Genomic DNA, 24,724 nt, shown 5'->3' with positions numbered 1-24,724 from the left:
AGCACTGTAATAACATCAAAATTCAATAATTATACCCTCAAAAGCTCGAAACCACCATAGAAGAATATTAAATCTGTAGTGAATTGAGTAGTCAAATATGCTGTGGACTGATTTAATTACTACGAGCAGTTACAATTTAAAATCGAATTTTTTGTAAGTAAACTATAATACATTTTTTCCTCAATATTATAATGCTTGAACGAGTCTAATTTTAAAAAGAATTAATAGATTCTAGTATTCTTTGCGTCAACTATTGTATATCAGAATATCTGTTTGATTTGGTTATGCAGCAGTATCAAAAAATGTTCCTATGATAGAAGTAACTTGTTCCGGTGTATATTTAGCATGTTTTGCAGGATTTTTGGAGAATGGGATACCGCGATATTTAGCATAAAATATACTGTACAGTGGCAACAGTGATTCTCGTAAGTCATGGCGTAACTCATCCCGGAGTCGGGCATCTGGAACTGAATAAGAACGCTGACACTTCGCAGTTTCTTCAAATTCTCTCGTAAACCCTGTGAATCGCTCTTTTATGACTTTGGACCCTAAATCTGTAAAAAAAATGTACAATTCGGATCACAAGAAATATTTGTGTATATATATATATTAGAATTATTATATAAGGCACCCCGTTTTTACAATGTAAAATTTTTATGATAGTTATGATTTAATAGTACTCCCAAGTACCAAGGCTGTGCAATTAATCGTTTAGTCATAAATTTCAATTAATTGTTTCTTCAACTAATTGATCGATCGATTAAGCGATTTTCCGATTGATGGAATAACTGGTATTTCGAACTAACCGGTTTCCGCTTAGTTATTTTTCGCGCAACCGAGTAATTGATGAATTAGAAAAACACTTGATCAATCGATTATATGAAAAAATAAGATATTATGCGATATTATTTTAATCGGAAATTACTGGTAACTTTGAGAAAACTTGTGATAGGCAAAATATCAGCAATACTGAGAATTGAACCTGGGCCTGTTTGACTCCTTATCCAAGGACTTCACTATTAACTAGACATTTATAGTTTGCCTACAGAAGTCAATTGGCATTCAGATTCAGTACCTTTGATTTCGAATTAATCGTTTCGTTTCGACAAAATTTCCATGATTTTTCGGGAATTTAGAACATGACCGTAATTTGTGGATAGCATTTTTTGTATAATATTGTAGTTTGTTGGAGATAGTTTAGAGTCGGAACGACTGTTTCATCTTAACTCGACAACTTTATTAAGGTACTTCATGAATCTTACCCAAGTCATCGGTTAATTCAATATGCGTAATTGCTTTGGCAAATGTGGCTGCGACGTAATTGATTTTGTCCCGAGCCAATAAATCCTGGTAAGTTGTTTCAGCTGATGGTTCAGCTAATAGTAGTAACTCCATCAGTGAGCTCCGACGCAATGCATTTATCACATGGTTGTGATTGTTTAAACGGAAAAGCATTCGTAATGCTACGTCAGAATAGGACATATCACTTCTGTTCACGAGAGCCAAATTAAGTTGTGCAAGGACCTTTTCTGTATTATGCAATACGGACAAAAAAATCTTGTTAATTTTTATTTAAACAAAAGTCAGGGTGGTGACAGAAATCAGAGTACAAATTTCTTGAGATTTCCCTGATTTCCAGAGCACATTTTCAGAATGTTTCTTGCCATTTTTTCACCATTAATACCTGTTGCTATTGCTATGAAAATTTTATTGTAAATGATATTCAAGATAACTTGTAGAGAATGGTGAAGTAAAATGAAGCAGATTTGACACCAATGAGAAAATCGAAAATTATTTTGTTCTATTTGAAACGAATAAATATTTTATTTGACGTTAGTTATTATGATTATATTAAAATTTTTTTTTTCAGCGTCGGCAGGTCAATAAAATTATGAAATTGACGTGTATTACCTTTCGGCTCTAATGGGGAGGGGGTCCTCAGACAACAAAAAATTTATTCAGAAACCATACTTTATGACAGTGACACTAATCATAAAAGAGAGTAACAATAAGAAAGAAAAAAATAAAAATATACATAGAGCGATGACGATTTATGATTATAACTGAAATGATTCTGAGAAACAAAATAGAAATATCTTTGTAACATTTCCCTGAGTTTATGAAAATGTGAAGAATTTTCCTGAACTTTACCTGAATTTCCCCGAGCCCAAAATTTCTCTGAGAATTTCCAGAGTTCCTAATCTCCTGATTTTGTCCTCACCCTGCGATTCTTATAAATACAATATGATACATGTTACGCTAAAGTAGTAAGTTTGGAATCTGTAAATCAAATTGAGCCATTTGATATTTGAAATACACACGTGAAAAAAATTAACGAGTCTCACCCCCCCATTTTTCCCCGAAAAACGGTCCAACTCTGAAACGCTGTAACTTTGGATAAATTTCAAGTAGAAAGTTGAATCAAAACCTAGTGTCAAGTTAAAAATTTTGGCTTCAAGCTCCATTTTCTAGATTTAGTGTATTCGCAGTTTTTTAACTTCCTGTTTCTCCGTTTTCGGAGAAAAAATGAAGTTATTGTAATCACCGGAAAATGAAAAGTCGAGTTTTCACTAGATCTCGACGTTTCAAGATCTAGAGAATCACCTCTGACCACTTTCGGATGGACGTCTGTGTATGTGTATGTATGTACGTAAGCATGTGATCAATTTTTTTGTCTGACAATATCTGAAGAACGAGTGACTGGATTTCAATGATTTTGGTCTCAATCGACGCGGCATGTCCAAACTTAGAACTGATTAGATTTTGGCTTTGATTGGTTCAGTACTTTTTGAATTAAAGGTTTAACAAATTTCCAAAAAATAAAATAAAAATGTACCGAGTGCCGAGTTTCATTCCAATCGAATGAATTTTTGGATTTCGGTCCGCAATTTTGAATTTTGAAATCTCGAGTTTAGATTCGCGATCAGCGACCTCGAAAACTTCCGAGTACCTAGTTTCATCCCAATCGAATTACTTTTTGGATTTCGGTCCGCCATTTTGAATTTTGGAAATCTGATTCCAGATTCGTAATTAGTGACTGTAAAAACCCTTTATCCAGCTGATGTTTGAAAAATTGGTTGCACAGAAAAATTTGTGCAATAACCAAATTGATATCAACGGCACGTTGCATAAAAGAATGATTGGGTTGTTTTCCCGTATGTCGCCCCCCTCCCCCCTCCGTGAGATTTATCTTATAATTTTTTAAATAATTAATTTCATTTCACATGCTCGTGTATTTTGCTTGATATCGCTAAATACCTATTAGACAATATTAAATATTGTCCATGCCTGGGATTGATTTTGTAATACAAAATTTGATATGTTATAATAATGTGTATTCTCTGAATTAAACAGTATGCATAAAATTTTCAGTAACCCCCCACCGCCGTTTAAGTGAGATTTAGTGATTTCGCCGAACCCCTTCCCCCCATTTTAAGTTCACGTAATTAGTTGACGCCCCTAACCACACCGAGTTCACGCGTAAGGGAAACAGTATTGGTTTACATTTAAAGATGAACTGCACGTCACGACATAGCCGGCGTGTTTTGTTTTGTGTTCGTTGTGTTAGAATCCACCACCAGTGTGGGCAATGAGATTATTATATGATGTCACAGCGGATTGCAATTAATATTCGATAGAAAATTTAATTTTTAGTAAAATATGAAAATAATGATATAGTATAATCATTAAGCTTTGCCCACGGTAAGCTTGTTAAATAGTGTCACAATCCGTTCGGGATTTTGTCTCAATGTGTTGTATAAATATAAATGTTCAAAACGCTCAGTATTGATTTAAATATAAATAAATAAATGTGATATTATAAATATGTTATTATTATTGCAGCTCGAGAAGAGTTTGAAAACGGGAAGTTCAAAGGCTGGCTCACAGTCAGCCCAAACCGGCTTATCTTGAGTTATCTTAGCTTTTAAGTTACTCATGCCAAATTTGTAAAGTAAATCTTCGACTTCATGAAACAATTTTTTTTGTTAGGTTTTCACGATAGCCATTTTGTAGCCAGTAGATTTCCCTTCATGAGGTTTTTTTTTTTTAATTTTTGATTGCAATTTTTTCTTGACTAAATATCCTATATAAAAAACAACAGTTTCCCAACAATTTTGATCTCACGCAACAAATGAAGAAACCATTGTGCAGAAATTTAAAGAAAAATGAGATTGAACCCGAATGTCGCCGTTTGGAATCTTTCATCAAAAATTATCCTCAACATCACTGGCAAATTTGAGAACTTTCCAAAGATCGTCCTTAAAATTCGGTGATTGAAATTTAAGCTTTACACAGCTGCCGTAAAAATGCGATCATGTTTTCCCGTCTAACCATTTCGAAGAATAGAGATTTCCCGTCGGGAGCATTTCTAAAATTTATATATTTTAAAATTTTCTTATGTTCTTTAATATTGAAGATATTGAAGATCAAACGAAAAACACCGACTGTATGCTTACCTCCGGCATTAGCATTAACCAAGGTTTTTTCACTTGTTACATAAAAACCAAAGTTTTTCGAATACTATTTTTTACTTTTTTATTCAATAACTTAGCGAGAAAAAATACGAAAGAAATTAAAAAAATTTAAAGGGAAAACTCGAAGCTACAAAATGGCTATTACGAAAATAGAAACAAAAATTCTGATTATTGCATATGACCGTACGTAGTCAAAGGTTCATGTTACAAATTTCACATGGGTAACTTAACGCTTATGTGCGCACCTGGGGACCCGGGTATCCACCTCGTCACATTTTTGCTTGTAATTCTTTGAAATTTTTTTTTCAATCTGAGCCTCCGGATCTAGGAAGTTTAACTCTTCACGAAGAGATTCTCATGGCTATATTTCGAAAAAAAAATTTTTGCAATAAAAAAATTAACTTGAAGAACGGTAGTCCCAGGGGGCACCCAGGATCCCGGGTACCCACTAGAGAAAAATTTGATATATTCATCTGTAAATCAATGTTAATGTTAATAAATGTTCCTAACTGAGCAAATGCGTCACTGCTGGGCCCTTGTATGCTTGGCAAGGGGGGATGCTATCTAACTGCCACTGCCACAAACATTTGCAATATCTGCTGCTTGATAAAGCCAATAATTGACTGTGGAGTACTCGAGATTCCCTTCTTCGATCTCTCTTTGTGGCAACTACACACTACTTTTGAATGTAAATATAGCTTAATTACTTTTTAATTATGTTTACTCAATTAAGTAAATCGATTTATAATGATTCTGTTCACATCTGAACTCAAAAAGTAATTAAAACTGGAGGTGGGTACTCGGGTACTGCGGGTGCGCATCAGCGTAGGAGAACTTGGGTGCGCACATAAGGGTTAAAGATAGAATTACTTGAGAAAGAATGCGTACAGACTAAATCAGGGAACTTTTTACTTGCAATTTACGCAAAATTACAGTGTTTCAAAGTTGGATCGGTTTTCGATCGAAAACTTGGAGGTTCGTTAATTTTTTCCATGAGTGTATACGAACGACATCTACGTCAGACCCAAGCACAGGCTGCAGATTATGATATTGTGCGCCTTGAAATGTTTTCAGTGACATGATAAAAAAAAATTCTGATAAATTCTTGAAAAATTGAGGAATCCTAGCTACAGTCCGACCTCCGAATAAGAAACCCGGCAATAAGAAACTTTCCCCAGTTCCTCACTCGAGCGCTTCCCCCACTCTGACTCGAACTCCGAGCTCGAGACTTTCGTGCGCGAAACCTCTGGTTAAGAAACCATCCTTGAAGGGAAAGAGTGAGAGAGACAGACAGAGGTAGCGAGCACGGAGCGCGCGCCGGGTGGGGGTATGCGATATATAAGAAAAACTGTTCCCCTTAGGGGCTTCTGGTGTCTTATTCGGAGGTTCGACTGTATTTGAATTAATATTCTGATTTCACATTTACTCATCAGAGAAACGCCATTTTTTACTGTAGAAAGCTCTGATGAGCAGGGAATTGTACATGAAATATTTAGGATTGTTCTTAAAGTTCGCAAGATAAATAAAGAAGATATTTTGTTGAGATAACTATCAAATTCAGTGATACTACTATTTCACACACTTGAAGTCAAAATACTTGACCAATAGCAGCCTTTCCTGAGACAGGAAAGAACCAATAGGATTTTAAATTCAATCATTTTACGCGCTCAGTTTAAACATCACATGAAGATCAAATATCAATTTGTAAGTTTGTAAAATGAGTGGACTGCGTAGGGCCCGTAATGCATGTTTGGACCTTCAATCATATGAACTGTTTTTTCTTTAACAGTTGACCTAGCATTTTACCTAGTTTCGTAATGCCTTTCAATATGCTCTCACTAACCGAGAGAGGAACAACGTTGCGCTAACACTAAACTCCAGTCTGAGTAATGTCATTATTTTCAGAGGGGCCATCTTTTCTCTACAGTACAGAATGTGCGAAATGAATTTTTCTTGTGAATTTTCTAACATGCTATAAATACATGCTTATAACCCTTCTCTGAAGCATCATTGAATCTGTCAATATCGACTTGTTGAATTTTATTTATTGGATTTATATTTCTTTGTATCTCATCGTCAGTATAATTCAACTTTGGCAATGAATTATGGTAATTTTTCTAAGTTAAATAGATCGATTGAGGTATTGATTGATCCCAAGTGAGTTGTAATTTCTATAACATTTATTATCAAATTGGTCGGAAAATATTGACTACACCATTAGTATATCCAAATATGGGAAAATTAAGAGAAACAGAGTAAATTATAATCGGCAAAATTTAAATTTCTTTAAAGAACTGGCAACTTGGAACATTTTTTTTTTGCAGCAGAAACTACGAGTATGTTGAATTGTACAAAAAGATCTGTTTTAATCATTTTTTTTTTTTATATTACTTCAAGTGGGGTGACGTAGATCCGCTCAGATGTAGAAATAATGATTATCAACTTACTAGTGACCTGATTGCAAGTAATGGACTGAGAGTATAAGTCATAACTCAGAATAAGTTTGATAAGAAAGAATTACTAACTGATATATACTCCAAGTAGTATTCTTTGGTTTTCCTCTCCTTGCTGCAACGATGAAGTCAATGCGTTTCCATATGACGAATCCGTACCAGTGCCGCGCTTTAAGACAGTTCCAGCTGTATCAGAGCATTGAGCAAGATGTTCCAAAAAGACTAGAACATTACTTGTACTCTCGGCAACTGTTCCGTCCTTAGGTAAAGCAGTGCCTGAATCATTTCGTACATTCTCAGCGAAATCTTCCAATGCCTTGGCACCCTTAATGTCAATAAGAAAAATTAAATTTTAGGTTTAGAAGATTAGCAATATAATAATTACCGAGCCTACTAAGAAGGGAAGATACCTCAATATCAAACCAGAATTATTGGCCCAATCACTTTTATTATTGAATCACCACTTTGGCCACAAATATTTTAAATTCTGAATTTATTGCTAATGCAACGTAATTTTCTATAATGTTCTCCTGCATCTAAACTATAAACCATCCATTGATGTTATTAGTAACTATTATTCTTTATTATTGACTGTTACTGGCATATCACCTATCATCATTTCATACATATTATATTTGTTGATTATTTATTTAAAGAAATTAATTAAAAATACTTCTCACTGCGCAACTATGCCTGAGCTGGAGTTTGGTCCAATTATATAGCGATTGCTAAGTTCACTATTCTGCCATAAGATTCTCACATGAAAGGAACTAAAAGCTACCTTCAGATTTTAATCGGTTGAAAAAAATGAGGTAACTTCCGCTCGTGTGATACTATTAAAAAAAAAGCGAGTTCAAAAGATTTCAGAAGCTTACTTAAAAGACATGTATATTTGACACACCGTGGAATTCAAAGTGTTGAGTACCGAAGCAAATTTGGACCTTAGCGCGTAGTCACAGCCTTCTACAGTTCTCTCCAAATCAGGTCGCAATTCACTAAGATGTTTCAGGATCGGAAAGACAACTAAAACCGCAGAAAAATCACGTCTCGCGATACATCTCTTAGCTCGTGCAGCAATGCTTTCACCGTCATGTGCTACGAAGTCCATGGCATCACGTACGGTAGCTTCTAGCACCTGAGGACACGAAGCTTGAGACAGTATACGAGCGAGGAGACCTCGTTCAGCCTGCATAAGTTTGTGGAGACCAGCAGCTAGCAACAGGTAATTTTCCATTTCTTGCTCATCTGGCGCGGCATCTTCCGGTACACAACCAGAGAGCTGGGGCTGTGATCGTCGAGACGAGGGTAAAGAGAGTCCTAATCCTGTTGTTTGTGAAGCTTTGAATAACATTAAGGTAGCTTTTTTCTCCAGCACATGTTGCAATCTTCGTGATGCTCTTCGTCCAGCATTCTCCTGTGCAGCTAGAGAATGCCTGTGCGGAAATTTGGCTCTCTGTAATATTAGGTAGTGTATTTAGAAGACTGTTAAGCTTTAAATAAAAACAGATATCTACTACCCGGATATCGTGAGCTGCGAAGTATATTGTGACAACAAGTAGTGTTCACATAAGCCCTTGTCTACGTGACGTAATTGCTGATCTTTGTAAACATCCTACAATACTATGTAGAAGTTTCTAGGTGCTTATGCTCGTGGTACAGGTTTTGTGACTAAGTCGAGGAAATAACTAGATTATAGTTAGTAATTTTAATGTTACAATGCAATTTTGAAAAGAGATGCTATTTAACAGGTTCAAGGTTTTTGAATATTAATGAACAGTAATGAAACAAAACATGGTCATATTTTCCAAACTCAATTACTTCAAATTGATTCTAATGTTTCATTATATTGACGTTACCAACTTTATCCATGTCAGATATGTATATATCTAACATGGATAAAGTGTATATATATATTAGGGTGCTTCGTTTGAGACTATTTTTTTTTTCGCTCCATTCACGGAATATCACTCTAAACATCCAAAAAAGAATTCTCATCAAAGATGAGCTCTTAATTTTAATTCTAAGTACTCGCTAAATTTGAAATTTCCCCATTCATTTAACACGTAAATTTCAATTTTTGTTGTTTTTAATTATCCATAGCAGCGCGGCATTTCACGATATTCAATTGGCAATACGTGGAAATTACAAAGGAATCTTTGCTCTTTAAAAGCACCTATAGTCAATCTATGTTTTATGAACCGCCTCGCCAGTAAAAAATCTTATAGCCGATTTTTTTCTCTAATTTCATGATTTTCTTAATTTTTTTTGTAAACCACTAACTTCACAGCTAAATTGTGTACGACTTCTTTGTAGGGAATTCAATTTCCTACAAAAAAAAAAAGGTCATGAAAGCTAACGCCGTAGAGCTAGTAGTTTAAGAGATACATCCAAATGAACATTCAAAAAATCCTCGTTTTAGCCCAGATTTCAGTACTTATTCATTAAATTATTGCTGAAAAAGATCTGGAAAAATTTTCAAAAATCCTATATGACATATAAAAATGTTTCAGTAACCATCCATAGTAAAATGACTTTCACTTCTAATTTTTTTAACGTTTTTTTTCGGAAAAAGTTTGAAAACAGTAAGAAGGGAAAATCGGCCCACTCCGGGTCCAAGCTTAAAAATTTTTATATCTGACGCAGGATATTTCAGAATTTTATTAAATTTTTGATTTTGGTCGGTTGATACAGTCGTTTCTAAAAGTTGTAGAAAATTTAAATTGAGTCGGAAAAAAAAAAAAAACAAAGTACCTTCAAAGTGAGAACAATCATAGAAAAAATCGCGCGCCAAATCTGAGAGGTCAAGGGTAAAACCCAGGTCGAATTGGCGTGGAATGCCCCATATATATCTGATATGGATAAAGTTGGTAACGTCAACATAATAAAACATTAGAATAAATTTGAAGTAATTGAGTTTGGAAAATATGACTATGTTTTGTTTCATTACTGTTCACTGAAATTTAAAAATCTTGAACCTATTAAATCGCACTTCTTTTCAAAATTGCATTGTAACATTAAGATTACTAACTATAATCTAGTTATTTCCTTGACTTAATGACAAAAGTCGGTAAAAATGTTAAGAAGTGTCTCGGTCGACCGGAAGTCATACTGATGAGGCACCTGTGAGACTTAGTTGACCGAAACGCCCTTTCCCGAGTTGCACAACAAATTAAATAAAATTACAATATGGCACAGGGAATAGACTAATAAGAAATGATGTTTCAAGAACAAAATCTCTCTATCTAATAAAAAAGTTTCAAACAAATGAACGTAGAAAAAGATTATAATAACAATAGTAAAAAAAAGATTATAATAACAATAGTATACGCATGAAGATGGCGGTGGGGTGAGATCCCGAAAACAAAACAAAAAGCATCTAGCAAACCCTTTGACAGCTGTCATCGGCTGTTTATGACAGTCTTTGACAAATATCTTTATAGGTATCTGTTTCTGACGCGCAAAAAATGAACATGCAAACGAAAATTATCATGATGATTCCCGACGGGAATTGTCTTTTTCGCGCTTTGGCGTATCGTGTATACGGCACTTAAGATCGACACGCAGAGGTGAGACTGAGTATCGTTTCAAATATAGTGGATAATTCGTCTACATTTGCGGGTTTTATTATAGGTAATGAGTCAAACGGTGCTGTGATTAGGTCACCTGGTGATTACAAATCACATATGAATAAAAATGCAATATATGCAGCTGCGGACATTTTTGAGATATGTTTGATCGTGTATCGCGAAGAACAAATTCATCCACACCGGATCGGATCACAAAATGAAACACAATTCTCGCTACTCTTCACCGGCGACGGAGACAGTGGACACTTTGATGTCTTGCAGTACCAAAATAAAATTCAGATAGTGAGTAATAAGTATGAAAAGTAACAATCAAATAATAGTAAATCTAAATATATCACCAAACAGTCAAAAGGACAGCCAGGATTTACGATGACAATGGAGAAAGGAGGAGTTTCAAGCAGCAGACAAGGCGATGAAGATGGTGGATGGTCGGAAATATTACAAAAGAAAGAGGAAAATAAAATCGTAAGTGCGAAGAACCAAATAAGCCATAGAATAATATCCATAAAATATTCGTATGACCAGGTAAGAGGACGACCAGGATCGATGTTGGCCACAAGAGAAGGAGGTGTTTTGCGGAATGAACAGCAACGCAAATATAGAGAAAAAAATAATATAAAGAAGGTGATTTTGGAGAATAACCGGCAGAGCGGTAGTAAAAATAATTCAACGAAGGGTGTCGAAGAATTAGAAGAATCGATTGTGATTATTGATTTGGAAAATAAATCAAGAGGACGACCAACCAATGTGATGGACATAGAAGAGCGAAAAATTAGACGATGAGAACAGCAGCGAAAATATAGGGAAGCGAACAAAAAATATCATACTGGCTTTTCAATAAACGAACAGAAAGGAGAAGTTTCAACCAGCAGACAAGGCGATGGAGACGGTGGATGGTCAGACGTATTACAAAAGAAAAAGGAAAATAAAATTTTAAGTGCGAATAACCAAATAAGCCAGAAAATAATAATACAAAAATATTCCTATAACCAGGCAAGAGGACGACCAGGATCTATGTTAACCACAAGAGAAAGAGATGTTTTGCGGAGTGAACAGCAACGCAAATATAGAGAAAAAAATAATATAAAGAAGGTGATTTTGGAGAATAACGGGCAGAGCGGTAGCAAAAATAATTCAGCAAGTCAAGGAGATAGATCGATATCAATAGAGAAGGAACACCAATTTTCAACCAACGAATGGAAGCTTCGATTGATGAAAAAAAGAAAAGTAAGCACAGAAGAAATTGAAGTGGACAGCATGTGCAGGACCTGTCATTAAATCAACATGAAGGAATTCGCCTGTCTACTAGACAATGCGTAAGGAAATAGTGAGGCGCGAAGCGCCGAACAACGAGGCGCGCAGCGCCGAGGTGGGGTTGGCGCACGAAGCGCGCAGGGGCGAAGCCCCTAGTTACTAAAAAAAAGAAAGCTTCTTTTCCTCACTTCTCACCGCACGAATTTGGGTATTTGAATATTAGAAAGAACGTCATTGAAGGGGGGCTCTGGAGAAAATTATAAGCGGTGTCTAAATCAACTGAAGGACAACACTAATGTGACACCTTTTAAACTTGTTTGAACGGAAACCCCGCTTGTGAGGATCACTTATACACGAAAATAAACAATATTACAAGGTGTTAGACAGAATTAAACAAACTTTAAAAAAAAAAAAAAAAAAATAACATTTATCGAAACATGAAAAGTGACCAGTAATTTTTTTTTTCCATTATATTCTCCATTCACTAGTATTGTTTATTTTCGGGCAAAAAAGTTGTTGTGAAATAAATAAGTATTGTTGCTCACGGATTTATTCTTGTATTTATCATTGATTTGCATGTTCGTCGATAAATCTCAGGTCATTAATAAGGCAAATGTATTTATGTTGCAAAGAACATGTTCTATCTCACAATGAAATTGGTGTTTAAAAATGCGCTCAAATCATTGGGTACATTTTTATATGCAAATTAATATTGCTCGAGATTTTGTGACAAAATAATTGTTACTTATACTGGTTACCACCAGTTGGAATCAAGTATTTTCGTGTGTACATTCTTTGTGCTGAAGGGGGTTTCGAATATTAGAAGCCAGCATCAGATACCTCATCGCAATACTGGCGTCGAGACACCTGTTAGCATTGATCTCCTGATTGTGATGCTCTCTTTTACGAGGGTCGTTATTATTCACATATCCGAACTGGGAAAAAAAGGAAATATTAGATAGGAGAAGAACTAGCAGCACAAATACCGACAAGACACTTTACAACAAACACAAAATCCTACAAAGAATACAAGAATCGCTATTCTTAGCCCCCGTTACCAAAATGGAAATACACAAATATATACAGGAATTCAACCCAGCAGCAGCTACAGGACCAGATGGAATACCAACCAGCATCCTGAGAAGCCTCGATAATAGTATAACAGGCCCGTTACAATATATGTATATGCAACATCAGCTTAGAACAAGGTATTTTTCCAGAAGCATATAAAACCACAAACATTACCCCTACATATAAAGCTGGAAACGGAGAACAACCAAAAAATTACTGACCTATATCAGTAACTAACAACATGGCCAAAATTCTCGAAAAGGTTGTTAAAAACAGACTACAGAAATATATGAAAAAACACTAGATTCCCTCACCCAATTAATACGGATTCCAACCAGGGAAAAGCACACAAGATGCCATTTACAGATTGATAACACTCATACAGAGTAACACTGATAAAGGCGAAAAAGTGATGGCAACTTACCTGGACCTCGCTAAAGCCAACGACACAATACGGCACGAACAACTGCTTAACAAACTCGAAACTATTAGAATACAAGAAACAGCACAACAATAGTTCCGAAGCTACCTTACAGTGAGAACACAACGAACGAAAATTGGAAGCACATGCAACCAAAAAGCGACGATACACTGTGGAATCCTACAAGGAACTATACTCTCAGCATTACTTTTTAATATCTACGCCAATGACATCATATCTCTAAGCCTTGACTCGACAATAATTGCCCATGCAGACGACACAGTACTAGTAACAATTACAAACACATGGGAAGAAACCTACGAGATAGCAGCAATGGACCTGAAGACAATACATAACCACCTAGAATACCACTGGCTAACGCTGAACACTAAAAAAACAACATACACAACGTACAAAGCAACCTCAAACGAAAAACTCCAAATACAAAGTATACACATGAAAATACATAGATGTCAGCGTGCCAGAGAACGGTACCAATGTGACGATTCATCCAAAAACAAAATACAAAAATACTTGGGAATAATAATAGATGAACAACTGAAATGGAAAGAACACATTGAACTAACTGTGAAAAAACTAAGGAAACTTATGCACCCTCTCTACAACCTAAGTCAAATCGTCGAAACACAGACGATGAAAGCAGTATACTTCGCTTTAGCGCATTCGATTATTCAATACGGGATCACAGCATGGGACAGCGCCTACCAAAAAACAATAAATCCATTCCACCAAACGCAGAAATCAACCATCAAAATTGTGCTACAGAAACCAAGAAACTACCCTACAGAACAACTATACAAAGAAAGTCAAATCCTTGACCCAAGACAGCAATATCTGAGGAACATCATTATCAGTCTCCATAAAAGCCCGATTGAAATAGCACTGCGACAACAACGGCATTCATACGACACCAGAGCAAAACACCTGGGAAAACTTGAAATCAGGAAATGCACACCAAACATGGACAACAAATGGAGGAGTACATTGCAAACAAAGCATGCAAAAGACTACCTTCAACAACGAAAAAAATTACGGTGTATTCCTTCAAGAAAACAATCACACCATGGATACTACAGGCAGGCAGAACACTGTACGAAGAGTTGACTAACACAAGTATATAGGCTACATATAACAAGAAACACTTGAACAATAACATGGTTTATCAAATCTAGCAAATGTGACATACAGTAGAATGTAGATACACATCACACACCACGCCTTGGACAATACACAATTGAACGTACAAACACCCTACAACCCTGCGCATGACAGGGACAAATCACACTAAAATACAGATGTAAATATACGAACCTAGATGAGGGTATAAAAATAAACTAAACTAAACTAAACTATACTAATAGCTTAATTTCTGCCAAAAAATTTTTTTTTCTACTTATTATACCACATGTTAAAACAGCTGAATGTCATGTAATATTTCAATTGCCAAAAGGGGGATGCTGATAATCAAGTTTAAAAGGTTTCTCATCAGTGTTAATGCCTGGTCAAGTGAGACATTACTTCGCATTTCTTCTCAGTGCCCTCTTTAAGTAACACGACGCTTTATTAAGGAAATTGTATCAAGATCTATCCCGAATTGTCTAATAGTTGTGAACATAATGCAATATGCTTTGCATATCAACAGTATGCTAGGAAATTTATAGCAACGTTATTTCAGTCTATGGTGATGCTGGGACATGTTCTACTGGCAAAATATTTCATGCTGGTCATTTTGCAGCAAACAATTAAATGTTTAAACATTCAATATTTCTACTAAAACTATTAGCGAAAAAAAAAAATACCATAAGATATACAAAGCAACTGGTTTAAGCTCGTTTTATACTAAGTTTAAATTAACTTAAAGCAGATGCAAGCTCTTGATGGATGCGGACTTTCAAAAATGTATCGATAGTACAGAGGCTTGTATCGAATCTATTATTAGTGGTTTTTGGAAGTATGTGAACAACAATGGGGGTGCTAATGACGTGCCAGGCTGTATGCACTTGTTTGACCGTGAGGCTGAGAAAGGGATTGACAAAGCTAAGTAGTTCGCAGAACATTTTTTCAGTGTGTATGATGTCAATATTACTCCCTGGTCTTATCCTAAATTTCTTTTAAGCAACAACCTATGCATGTTTGGCCTGCAGCTTAACTTTGTTGAAGTTAAACGCTGCATCGAGAACATTAAACCCAATTCTAGTGTTGGCCCTGATGGGATACATCCCTTCATTCCATCAATGACGAGATATTCCAGACTAGTTGAAAAGCGGAGTTTTTATCTCACCTTTATAAATCTGGTGATAAGAAGAATTTCGGCAATTACTGTCCCATTTCTAAACTGAACTTATTGGCTGAGGTATTCAGCGCAACAGTGGAGTCCAAACTCTCTCTATACCTAAGGACTCATGTCGTTCCTCGTCAACATAACTGTATACTCCAATCATATCGTAAAAGAATTAATTGAAAGAAGTCAGACAGATTCTGTCTGTACCGACATGGTTAAAGCCTTTGACAAGATAAACCACAAGTTGAAGCTCAGTAAGCTCAACATTTATAGCACTGGAGGCTCTTTGCTGCATTGGATTGGGTCATACCTTACTAACAGGTCTCAAGAAGTCCAACTTAAAGGTTTCCTAATAAGTGAAATTCGTGTGCTATCACATGAACCCCAGGTGTCTCATCTAGGGCTACTATTATTTTTTACTTTTATTAATGATATTGGCCATGAGATATATCACTCTAATTTCTTACTGTTCACTGACAACCTCAAAATTAATGAAACTATCAATTCTCAATTCGATACTTTCTAACACCAGAATGATATTAGCAGCATCTCTCGATGGTCCCGGGATAATGCGCTTAGATTTAATCTTAAAAAGTGCTCGGTCATATCTTTTTCCAAGCTAGACGGGGTTAATGTAGATTATTTACTTAATGACATATTATTGACCTGTGTTAGTGTTGTTAAAGATCTTGAGGTACGTTGTGATGGTTGCCTTAATTTTGGCACCGACGTGCAAAATGTTAGGGATAAGGGTCTACAGAAGCTTTACTTTGTTGCAATGAAATCAAAGGATTTCAAGTGAACTAACCCTAGTTTGTCTTACGTTCACCTATGCGTTGAATATCTGGACACTGTATTTCGGCAAGTATAATGTTCTGTTTGAGCAGGTACACCGTAAGTTGTTGAGGCACCTAGCCTATAGACTGGGGAGACCTACGATCCTTTTTAACCATCATTATGAGGAGATAACTAGGGCAGTCAATATCTGTATGCTTGAATCCTACTCATGTTACACCGATGCTATTTTGTTTTTTTGAAATCTTGATTGTGTTGAACTGATTGGTAGCTTCAACTTCTACATTTCACGTAGACTTTTCAGTGGGAATTACGACCAGTTCTGGGCTGCGACTTACCCTGGGGACTTTAGCTGTAGGTCAGTGATGGAGAAACTTAGTGTGTTGTCAAACAGAAACTGTGAATGGCTTGAACTATTCGGCTGCACCATTTCATCCTTTAAAACTATTTGCAAGCACAAACTGCTGGATTTTGGCTGATTTTACTATTTTTAATTAGCATAATATGTTCTTATTACCATTCAGAGTTTGCTTCTATATAGTTATAATAATGTGAAGTATGAAATGGAGATTGTCGTGTGTATTGTGTTGCTCTACATAGTCATGAGAAATGTTAAATGGAGATTCTCATGTATGCTGTTTTATTGCAAATAGAATTCCCGTAGATAAATAAATTAGTAAAAATATTTAATCATGAGTGAAAAATTGAAGGAGTTTTACCTACACATACCCAGAGGTTTTCTTGGAAGAACCTGCTCATTGCACACGCGATTGAACTTGCTTACTGTAAAACTACAACCATAACCTCTCACTTATTAAGAATGACCCAGTCATAGCGCCAGCATGATCCACTAAGCAGTAATCGTTCTGCCTACCATGCTAGTAAAATTTTTACAATGTCGATGAAAACTAAACAAGTTGCAATTGTCCAGCAGGTCCTTGCAAGGGAACCTCTCGGTGTAAGTGGTAGGTGACTGATCTTACAGGCATGGGACTAGTGGCATGAATACTCCCACCGCTGGCGCTCCTTTGATGTTCCTTGAGAAGTTGAAGCGACCTCAAAACAATTGCCGATCTAACAGATGCATAAATTTGTCCGTGTTTTCTGTAACCTCTTTCTTCAAGCCAGTTTGCTATTTTGATTAAATCGTCAAGGACCTCTTCTGGTAACTGGCACAATGATTGGTATGCTTCTTCACCACTACTAGCATCTTCATCTGATGTTATTAAATCGAGTAAAGCGATGGGCAGCACTGGTTTGCTCTGCCGTGCTAGAATATCTTTGAACTCGGCATATAGGGATTCCGAACCAAGTGTAAACATCGTCGAAACGTTCTCCAATTCAACAGAACTGGGATTATTTTTTTGGAAATATCGCTGTGCATTATGTAACCGGTTCATGGCATCAAGGAAGGCATCCAAACCACTGGAACTGGCAGGTCCACTGCGTATTGCCAATTCAACCTCTTGGCAAACCCCATAATAACCAATAGCATGGTCCAGTATTGATAAAGTTTTTTCTATGTCTGAAATAGAATGTATGAGTGAGAATGATTACTCAAAATCCTACTTTTATCTTGCGGCTACATTTTATTCTATGATTATAAAACTGATGCTTGTTTCGGATTTTTAATTGCTTATTTAACTTAAGAGCTAATTTGATGTACCGCAATAACTTTAGAGAAGTTGAGTCTGAAAAGTATGGGTATATTTAGCTTTGTTGAAGTTTGCCTAATTTAAGGCAGCTACATTGTTGTGAGTAGCAATTTTTCCTAAAAATCCTTGTTATAGTAGTTGCACACAAATAACACATCATGAATCTGGGCACCTCGGTCAGTGGATTCATCATTTTTATTATCTGCCATTGATTTAAATAGCCACTAGTTGACGTGGTATACATATACTAGAGGAAATATAGTGTATCGACAACCTATACATATTGCCTATATGTAGATCAAAGGGCAATTTCTTATTCAGAGACGATCTTTTCTCTTCATGGACAGTTTTATAGTAACTTGTCCCATATTTAGGATCTTGACGAATTTTTTTAAGCATACCCCCCAAATCAATTTGAAATAATTAAAAAACAATTGCCTACTTTTTTCAGATTTTTATCTCAACTCTAACCCGTGCAAACAACACGGTGGATTTTTTCGTTTAAAATACACGTGTTTCAGACACGTTCTCAGCATATATTTTACTATAAAAGTAATAGCGTTCAAAAAAGTCTGTAACTGGGAGGTTTTAGTAGTCATTAGTGCTACTATCTAAGAAAAAATTTATGTCATCATACCATGCAATTATGGTGGAGTTGTAAGTGGCGATACGGAATTTGAATATTCGCGGCCTTATTAGACCACTAAAATGTCATATGAGAGGAGACAGGTGACGCGGCGCCCAGTGGCGTTAATTGCCGATACGGGCACGGTACTCGCCCGGCCAGTGAAAGGGGGAAGATCTTCGGTGACAACGGGATCTCGCTCTCTTTCTCTCTGGGGACGTTAAATAGACCAGTTGGGTGATCATCCATAACAACCTGAGAAGGAGGAAGGGAGGGGAACGTGGACTGTATACCTTCGGCATATCCCAATCGATTCGACCACCTGACGAATCCAAAATTTTAATTCTCCGCCAACTCACCACCCGAGAGTCCCCGGAATTTAAGGGAAAGAGCCAACAATCAACAACGCACGTGAGACGAGACCGAGAAGATATTATTCATTTATTTTATTAAAGGAAAAATTAGACATCGGTTGATTGGATCCATATCCACAAAATTGAAAATTCTTTTAGTTTGTACAATCTCTTAGAGTCAAGCAATTTTATATACAATGACAAACATTACTGTCAAATATTAGGTTCAGCGATGGATTCGCTTATCTGCCCCAGTCTCATCAATATTGTTTTAGAATATCTTGAACAAAAAGTGATCGATCAACTACCTTTTAGTCTTCCTTTTTATTACAGATGCGTGGATGACATTATTACTTGTATACATAGAGAGTAGATATAATTCCTGCTAGACAAATTCAACAATTTCCACTCTTGAACACAATTCACTTGTGAAATCGAAGAATCAGCTTCCTCAACACTATGGTCATTAGCGTAAGCAATATTGTTAATCTAGATTAGTACAGAAAAAATACTTGCTGTGGGTGATATCTAAATTTTAATTCTCGATATTCAATGTTATACAAAACGTCTGTAGCTATAGGTTCATACGATCCGTGTATTTAAATTTCGGATCCTCTCTTTAGAATAAAGAATTTCAAAATAGTAGATGGCACACTTATGTGGAGAAGCGGCCAACCGTAACACCACAAATTTGTACTAGACTTTGCAGGATAAAAGAGTAATAAAAGTAAACGAACACGTATCTTAGCTTATTCGTAAACATTCGACCTTTTCCAAGAAACAATTAAAGATTTGACGCTGCTTCATGAGTCTGTTCGTCCGCATAGCATCGTGCTCAAGCAGATCGGTAGCGCAATTTGCTAGCATTACGGCTTCGAGTTTTTGCGCCTCGTGTTCACGTCCCGGCCAATTCTTTTATTTCATTTCTTCTTCTAAGTATGCTTCACAAATGTTCCTTATTTTATTCATAAATACGAGAGTGCTATATTTAAATTACAATTCATTATTCCGAAGCAATTGTCTGTTATTCCGAAATGGTCGTTGAAAGTAATTCCTCTAAAGTGTACTCCACTATGTCAACCTTGTAACGTATACTGCTACCGAAAAGTTAAAAATTATATCCTTCGACTGCAGAACTGCTCTTTTCTTACTGCACAGCAAAGGGATATCACAACTAGATATGACACGATAAGAATACACGCTTTGATTCGTAATCAATTGCAGGCGCCACCATATAAGAAAATGATTCGGTATGCATGGTTTGCCGCACAATTAACACCAGATCACGAAATTTTTAGCAGCGTCAATGACACTGCGTTTCCAGACAACATTTACACTGAGAAATTTGACTGAGGTAAAAGTGCCATCAAGCGTTGCTCGTGGTGTATAGAATTTTTATGTTCTGAATGTTTTTATGACAGATATCACCCTGAGGAATGCACCGGATGCTTTTGAGGTGTAATATTGTAACGATAAACACAATAATTAAGCTACTGGCTATTATACATTTGTGATTTCCAATTATTTTTACAACCTAATACCTTGCAGTATATTTCGGAATAACGGACAATTGCTTTTGAATGATGAATTGGAATTCCAATATAGCGCCCTTTTATTTATCAATAAAACAAGAAACATTCGTCAAACATTCTTTGGCGAAGATATGAAAAAAAAAAAATTGGTCAGGACTCAAACACGAGGCGGAAAAACTTAAAGCCGTAATGCTAACCACTGAGACACTATTCCAGTTGACAGCACGTGCAAGCGAACTCATGAAGCAGCATCAAAACTTCAACCGTTAGTTTCTCAGAAATGATCGAGAGTTTACGGATAAGCCAAAACACATCTCCATTTATTTTTATTACTCTTTCATTCTGCGAATTCGCGTGCAAATCAATGGGTTACAGTTGGCGGTCTCTCCTCGTTCAAACTAATGGTTATACTCTATCCTCAATTAAAACCAAAAAAAGATTTGAAAACATAAATTTTATAATAGCACTGAAAAAGAAGCCAATTACAATGAACATCAAAAATATGACGTCCATTCCTTATGTACCAGATTTGACACACAAAATTTTTAAACTCTTTGCACAAGAAGGTATTAACATCGCATACAAAATCTCTAATGACTCAAAGAGCCTTTTCTCTAAATTAAAGTCAGAAACTTCGATTGTGGATCAAATCAACACCATATACAAAATAGATTGCAATAATTGCTTTTAAAGATGTATTGGGCAATCGTCACAACACCTAAAAAATGAAATCTCAGGTCACAAGTCTAATATCGAATCACGTGATCCCGATAAATGCGCTCTAGCTCATCACAGTTTACTAAAGGCCATATTTTGGATTTTGACAACGCTAAAATTATTTTAACATGTGAACGAAATTGGTACAAGAGAATTTTGTAAGAAATTATTTATATTTCTAAAAGCATTATTATTACACTTTTTCGCTCAAACATTAAGAAACTTTCTTGTTTATAAAGTTTTTGATAATAAACAAGAAATCGAAGATTCCTAAAATAATCTTTTTTGTGGAAAAGTAAATGAAAGAATGAAAGCATAAAGATGAATCAAAAGTTAGGAAAAAAAATCTACAGTAGCACTATTTGCGTCAATAATGGTGCACACAAATGGGACCACATCTCTACTATGGAATACAATGGCATCAGGACAAATTCGAATAATACAAGAAATCAACATCGTAAGGAAAGGTTTTACGATGAGTACGAAGTGCCTCTAATGGTTTAGGGCTTCTTTTGTTCAACATGGAAACCTGTGGAGATGGCGTAAGGTAAGGGTACACTCAACTCTTCAGGTAGATGACGTAATAGTGTTAGAGGGGCGGTAAAGCCTGCCCAAGAGCCTCTCCAAAGTTGCCTACTTTGGGGTCTGCTTGGATTTTTTTAAAACAAGAGTCGAATGATACTTTAGCATACCCTAATACTCAGGAAAAACTTCTAGCCTACGTGTACGAATGCTGCCAGAGATATGGGGGAACCAAGTTGTCAAATTTCTTTATACTTGGTAACACAGCCCCAGAATCAAAAATAAAAAATTTCAGATTTGAAAGAGCGACCATGACATTTTCATATATTTTTTGTCGCACAGTCCAAATGTGATGTCAAAAATACATAAAAGAAATTATTTTTTGATTGAAAAGTACCTTAAAGCTTTATTTTTATGAGCAATTAGTATAGTATTTATACTTCTTACATAATAAAGCGTCGGAATGTGTGTATGAAGAAAAAAAAATTGTCATATTTATCAACTCTTATTACTTGCTTTTAGAATCCAACTATCTTGTATGTTATACCATTGGATTCGTTCGTACAAAAATATATTTGTGTACAAATGTTATAACAGATATTTGTGCACATAAGACTTGTGCATTACAGCTTTACTGTAACGTGGTTATTTTAAAATTTTTAGAAATTTCTCAGGATCAGATGAGCAAGCAAAATGGCCCAATAACATTGGAATCAGATCGAACCTACGATGGTTCAAGCATTTTGAATGTATTAATTGTCAAACTTTTTCTTGGTTTAATATCTTAGTTTGTATTATTCGAATTTGTTCAGAATCATCTTCACTATCAGCAAAGTTGATTCTTAGCTTCGTTGTGTTATTGGTCGTATTCATCGTCAATCACACCAATGACATTGCTGGATACTTTCAAACATTATTTTTCACTTCACTGATCATTTACTTCATGTATCATGGTTTCGTTAATCCTTAAGGTTGGACATATTATACTAAGCCTCCATTTGAATTAATTGAAAAATGATTCGAATTGATTATGTGCCTGGAATTCCAATCAATTAAGTTCGATTGAAAACCAGTGTTGCCACTTTCTGGGATTCGATGATGAATGTTTTTAAACCGTAAATGTTACCTGGATAACTATTTGATAGTATGATGTGTTAAAATTATGGCTAGGAGTATCATTGATATATGATTGTGACCTATAAACACTTCGATCAAGTTTGATCAATCGTAACTGCTGGTACAAGACAGATTAAAAGACGGAAAAATGCAGTGAAACGGAATATAGAAGAAAGAGTTAGAAGCTTTGTAGTTTAAGCAGTATCAATCAATCAAACTTGCTCGACGTGAACTTTATGACAAACAAATGCTAAATCCATTAACAGTAAGTTTACAGTTTCGTTCTGTCAAGCAGGTAATAACAAATTTCTATCTAATCCTAAGAAATTATCATCGGAAACGTGATATTTGCAATTATTTCATTTTTCGAGCGAGGGTGATTGATCTGAACTTCAGGTACATTGTAGTTGGGATTTTGTTGAATCAAAGAACTCACCGCCGAGCACTTACAGTAAAAAGAATCCCTAAGCTAATATATTACTCTTTGAGCGTAAAATTGTTTTGTAAGATTTACCATGCTGTTGATGTTGAAGATTTCCAGTCTCCGTATAGACTGGTAAAATGGTACGTTGGAGCGTAGCAAGGCGCTGCTCCAAGGATGACAAAATTCCAACAATACCGCCAGTAACACGTTTACTGTGATCAATCTCCGCCTTCAATGCAGCCAAGCCAGTAGCCTCGGCTTCTAATTTGCATTCGATTTCAAACCTGTGTTCCGACGTGTCGAGCATGATTTGAAATGTAAAGAATAACTAGTTGTCACAAACCCAATTGACAATCTTCCGTGGACGCTGGTGGACAATAAAAAATTTGGAACCCAAAGTGTTCGTCGCGTACACTTGACACTCCTTATTTTTCCGTTTGATTATTCTTCCGGAGAGGACGTGCCAGTTGCCACCAGTTTGCCACTGAAGTAGGGGTATATCTCTATTTCAGTGGGATTTGCCAACACTTGACATTGTTCGACATGACGTCAGAGCGGTAGTTCCCGCAAATTTCAGAAGTTAGCCAGTGGAGTTCGTTATCGAAAATATAGGTAGACGTATGGTTGGTGGTTTTGGTTCGCCAAATACCGATTAAACATTAAACGGCACTAAGTATCTCAGGTTAATCACTTATTTCAAATAACTGGAATTAATCCCTAAAAGGATATGAATAATCATGACCACTTACGATTTTGGAATGTTGAACTCCGCTGCGTTGACTGAAGATATTCCTATAAAGATTGATAACCTTATGGGATTTTGCGTAATCGAAAATTGACGAGTAAATTCTTTATCAAGCGGCGCTCTCTGCATCCTTTCTTGCACGCGCAACTCAATCCGGCAAGTGGTCGGTATGGGGTGCTTTCCATTTACTGACTCAAATCGAGTTGTGTCCCTATTTCTGGTGTAACCGGCCAATCTGGACAAAGGAATACACCAAAATTAGCGACACAAGTCGACTTGAGTCAGTAAATGGAAAGCACCCATGTAGAGGCAACAAGGACTGATGGTACTACCGCTCACCGCGTGTTCCCAGACAATGCGGTGTCGAATATCATTATGGATATGGAACATAGGCATATAAATAGACCGCGGGAGTAACGGAGGTGGCCCGTTTGTGAATGCGAGAGCGCAGTAGAAAGAGAAAGCTGCATGTGGGACCCCTCTATCCTTGTCTAATCGCGCATGCGCGCTCAGCGTTCTTTAAGTAAGAATGAAATAGAAAATGACTGGAGGGATGGATGTTCTTATATATTGTACATGAAACATAAATAAGAAGTTATAATTTTAAAATGGGAATAATACTAATAAAACATTACAATTAAATAATTGAATATTGAATCGTAAAATGCTGATCATCA

At 36.1% G+C, this 24,724-nt stretch overlaps 1 protein-coding gene across 2 annotated transcripts; it reads right to left on the bottom strand.

Annotated features, from left to right (window-relative positions):
• Positions 1–98: 98 nt before the first annotated feature.
• Exo70 (exocyst complex component 7) lies at positions 99–23,777 on the bottom strand. 2 transcript variants are annotated; one of them, XM_069134205.1, is made up of 7 exons: positions 23,393–23,530; positions 18,651–18,849; positions 17,342–17,883; positions 7,830–8,381; positions 7,001–7,253; positions 1,263–1,529; positions 99–554 (listed from the first exon to the last, which is right to left on the bottom strand). In XM_069134205.1, the coding sequence occupies exons 3-7, from the start codon at positions 17,756–17,758 to the stop codon at positions 283–285; spliced, it is 1,761 nt and encodes a 586-aa protein (XP_068990306.1). In that variant the 5' UTR covers positions 17,759–17,883; positions 18,651–18,849; positions 23,393–23,530; the 3' UTR covers positions 99–282. The 2 variants fall into 2 exon arrangements, with proteins under 2 accessions (XP_068990306.1, XP_046471002.1); XM_046615046.1 differs by lacking the exon at positions 18,651–18,849 and having other exon boundaries at positions 23,393–23,777.
• Between the last annotated feature and the right edge of the window lie 947 nt (positions 23,778–24,724).

This window comes from Neodiprion pinetum, chromosome 3 (genome assembly GCF_021155775.2).
Source record: "Neodiprion pinetum isolate iyNeoPine1 chromosome 3, iyNeoPine1.2, whole genome shotgun sequence".
Classification (NCBI taxonomy): Eukaryota; Metazoa; Arthropoda; class Insecta; order Hymenoptera; family Diprionidae; genus Neodiprion; species Neodiprion pinetum.
The sequence above is the reverse complement of the archived record's forward strand: the minus strand, read 5'-3'. Positions and strand labels throughout refer to the sequence as shown.

Bases quoted from the DNA above. Each gene is read 5' to 3' on its own strand.
- Exo70 (XM_046615046.1), bottom strand. From the start codon at position 23,609: ATGCTCGACACGTCGGAACACAGGTTTGAAATCGAATGCAAATTAGAA. The intron at 8,382-17,341 runs GTAAGATCAGTC...CTAATATTACAG, and splicing joins ATGCCACTAGTCCCATGCCT to AGAGCCAAATTTCCGCACAG. The intron at 555-1,262 runs GTAAGATTCATG...TTTTTTTTACAG, and splicing joins TGAATTAACCGATGACTTGG to ATTTAGGGTCCAAAGTCATA.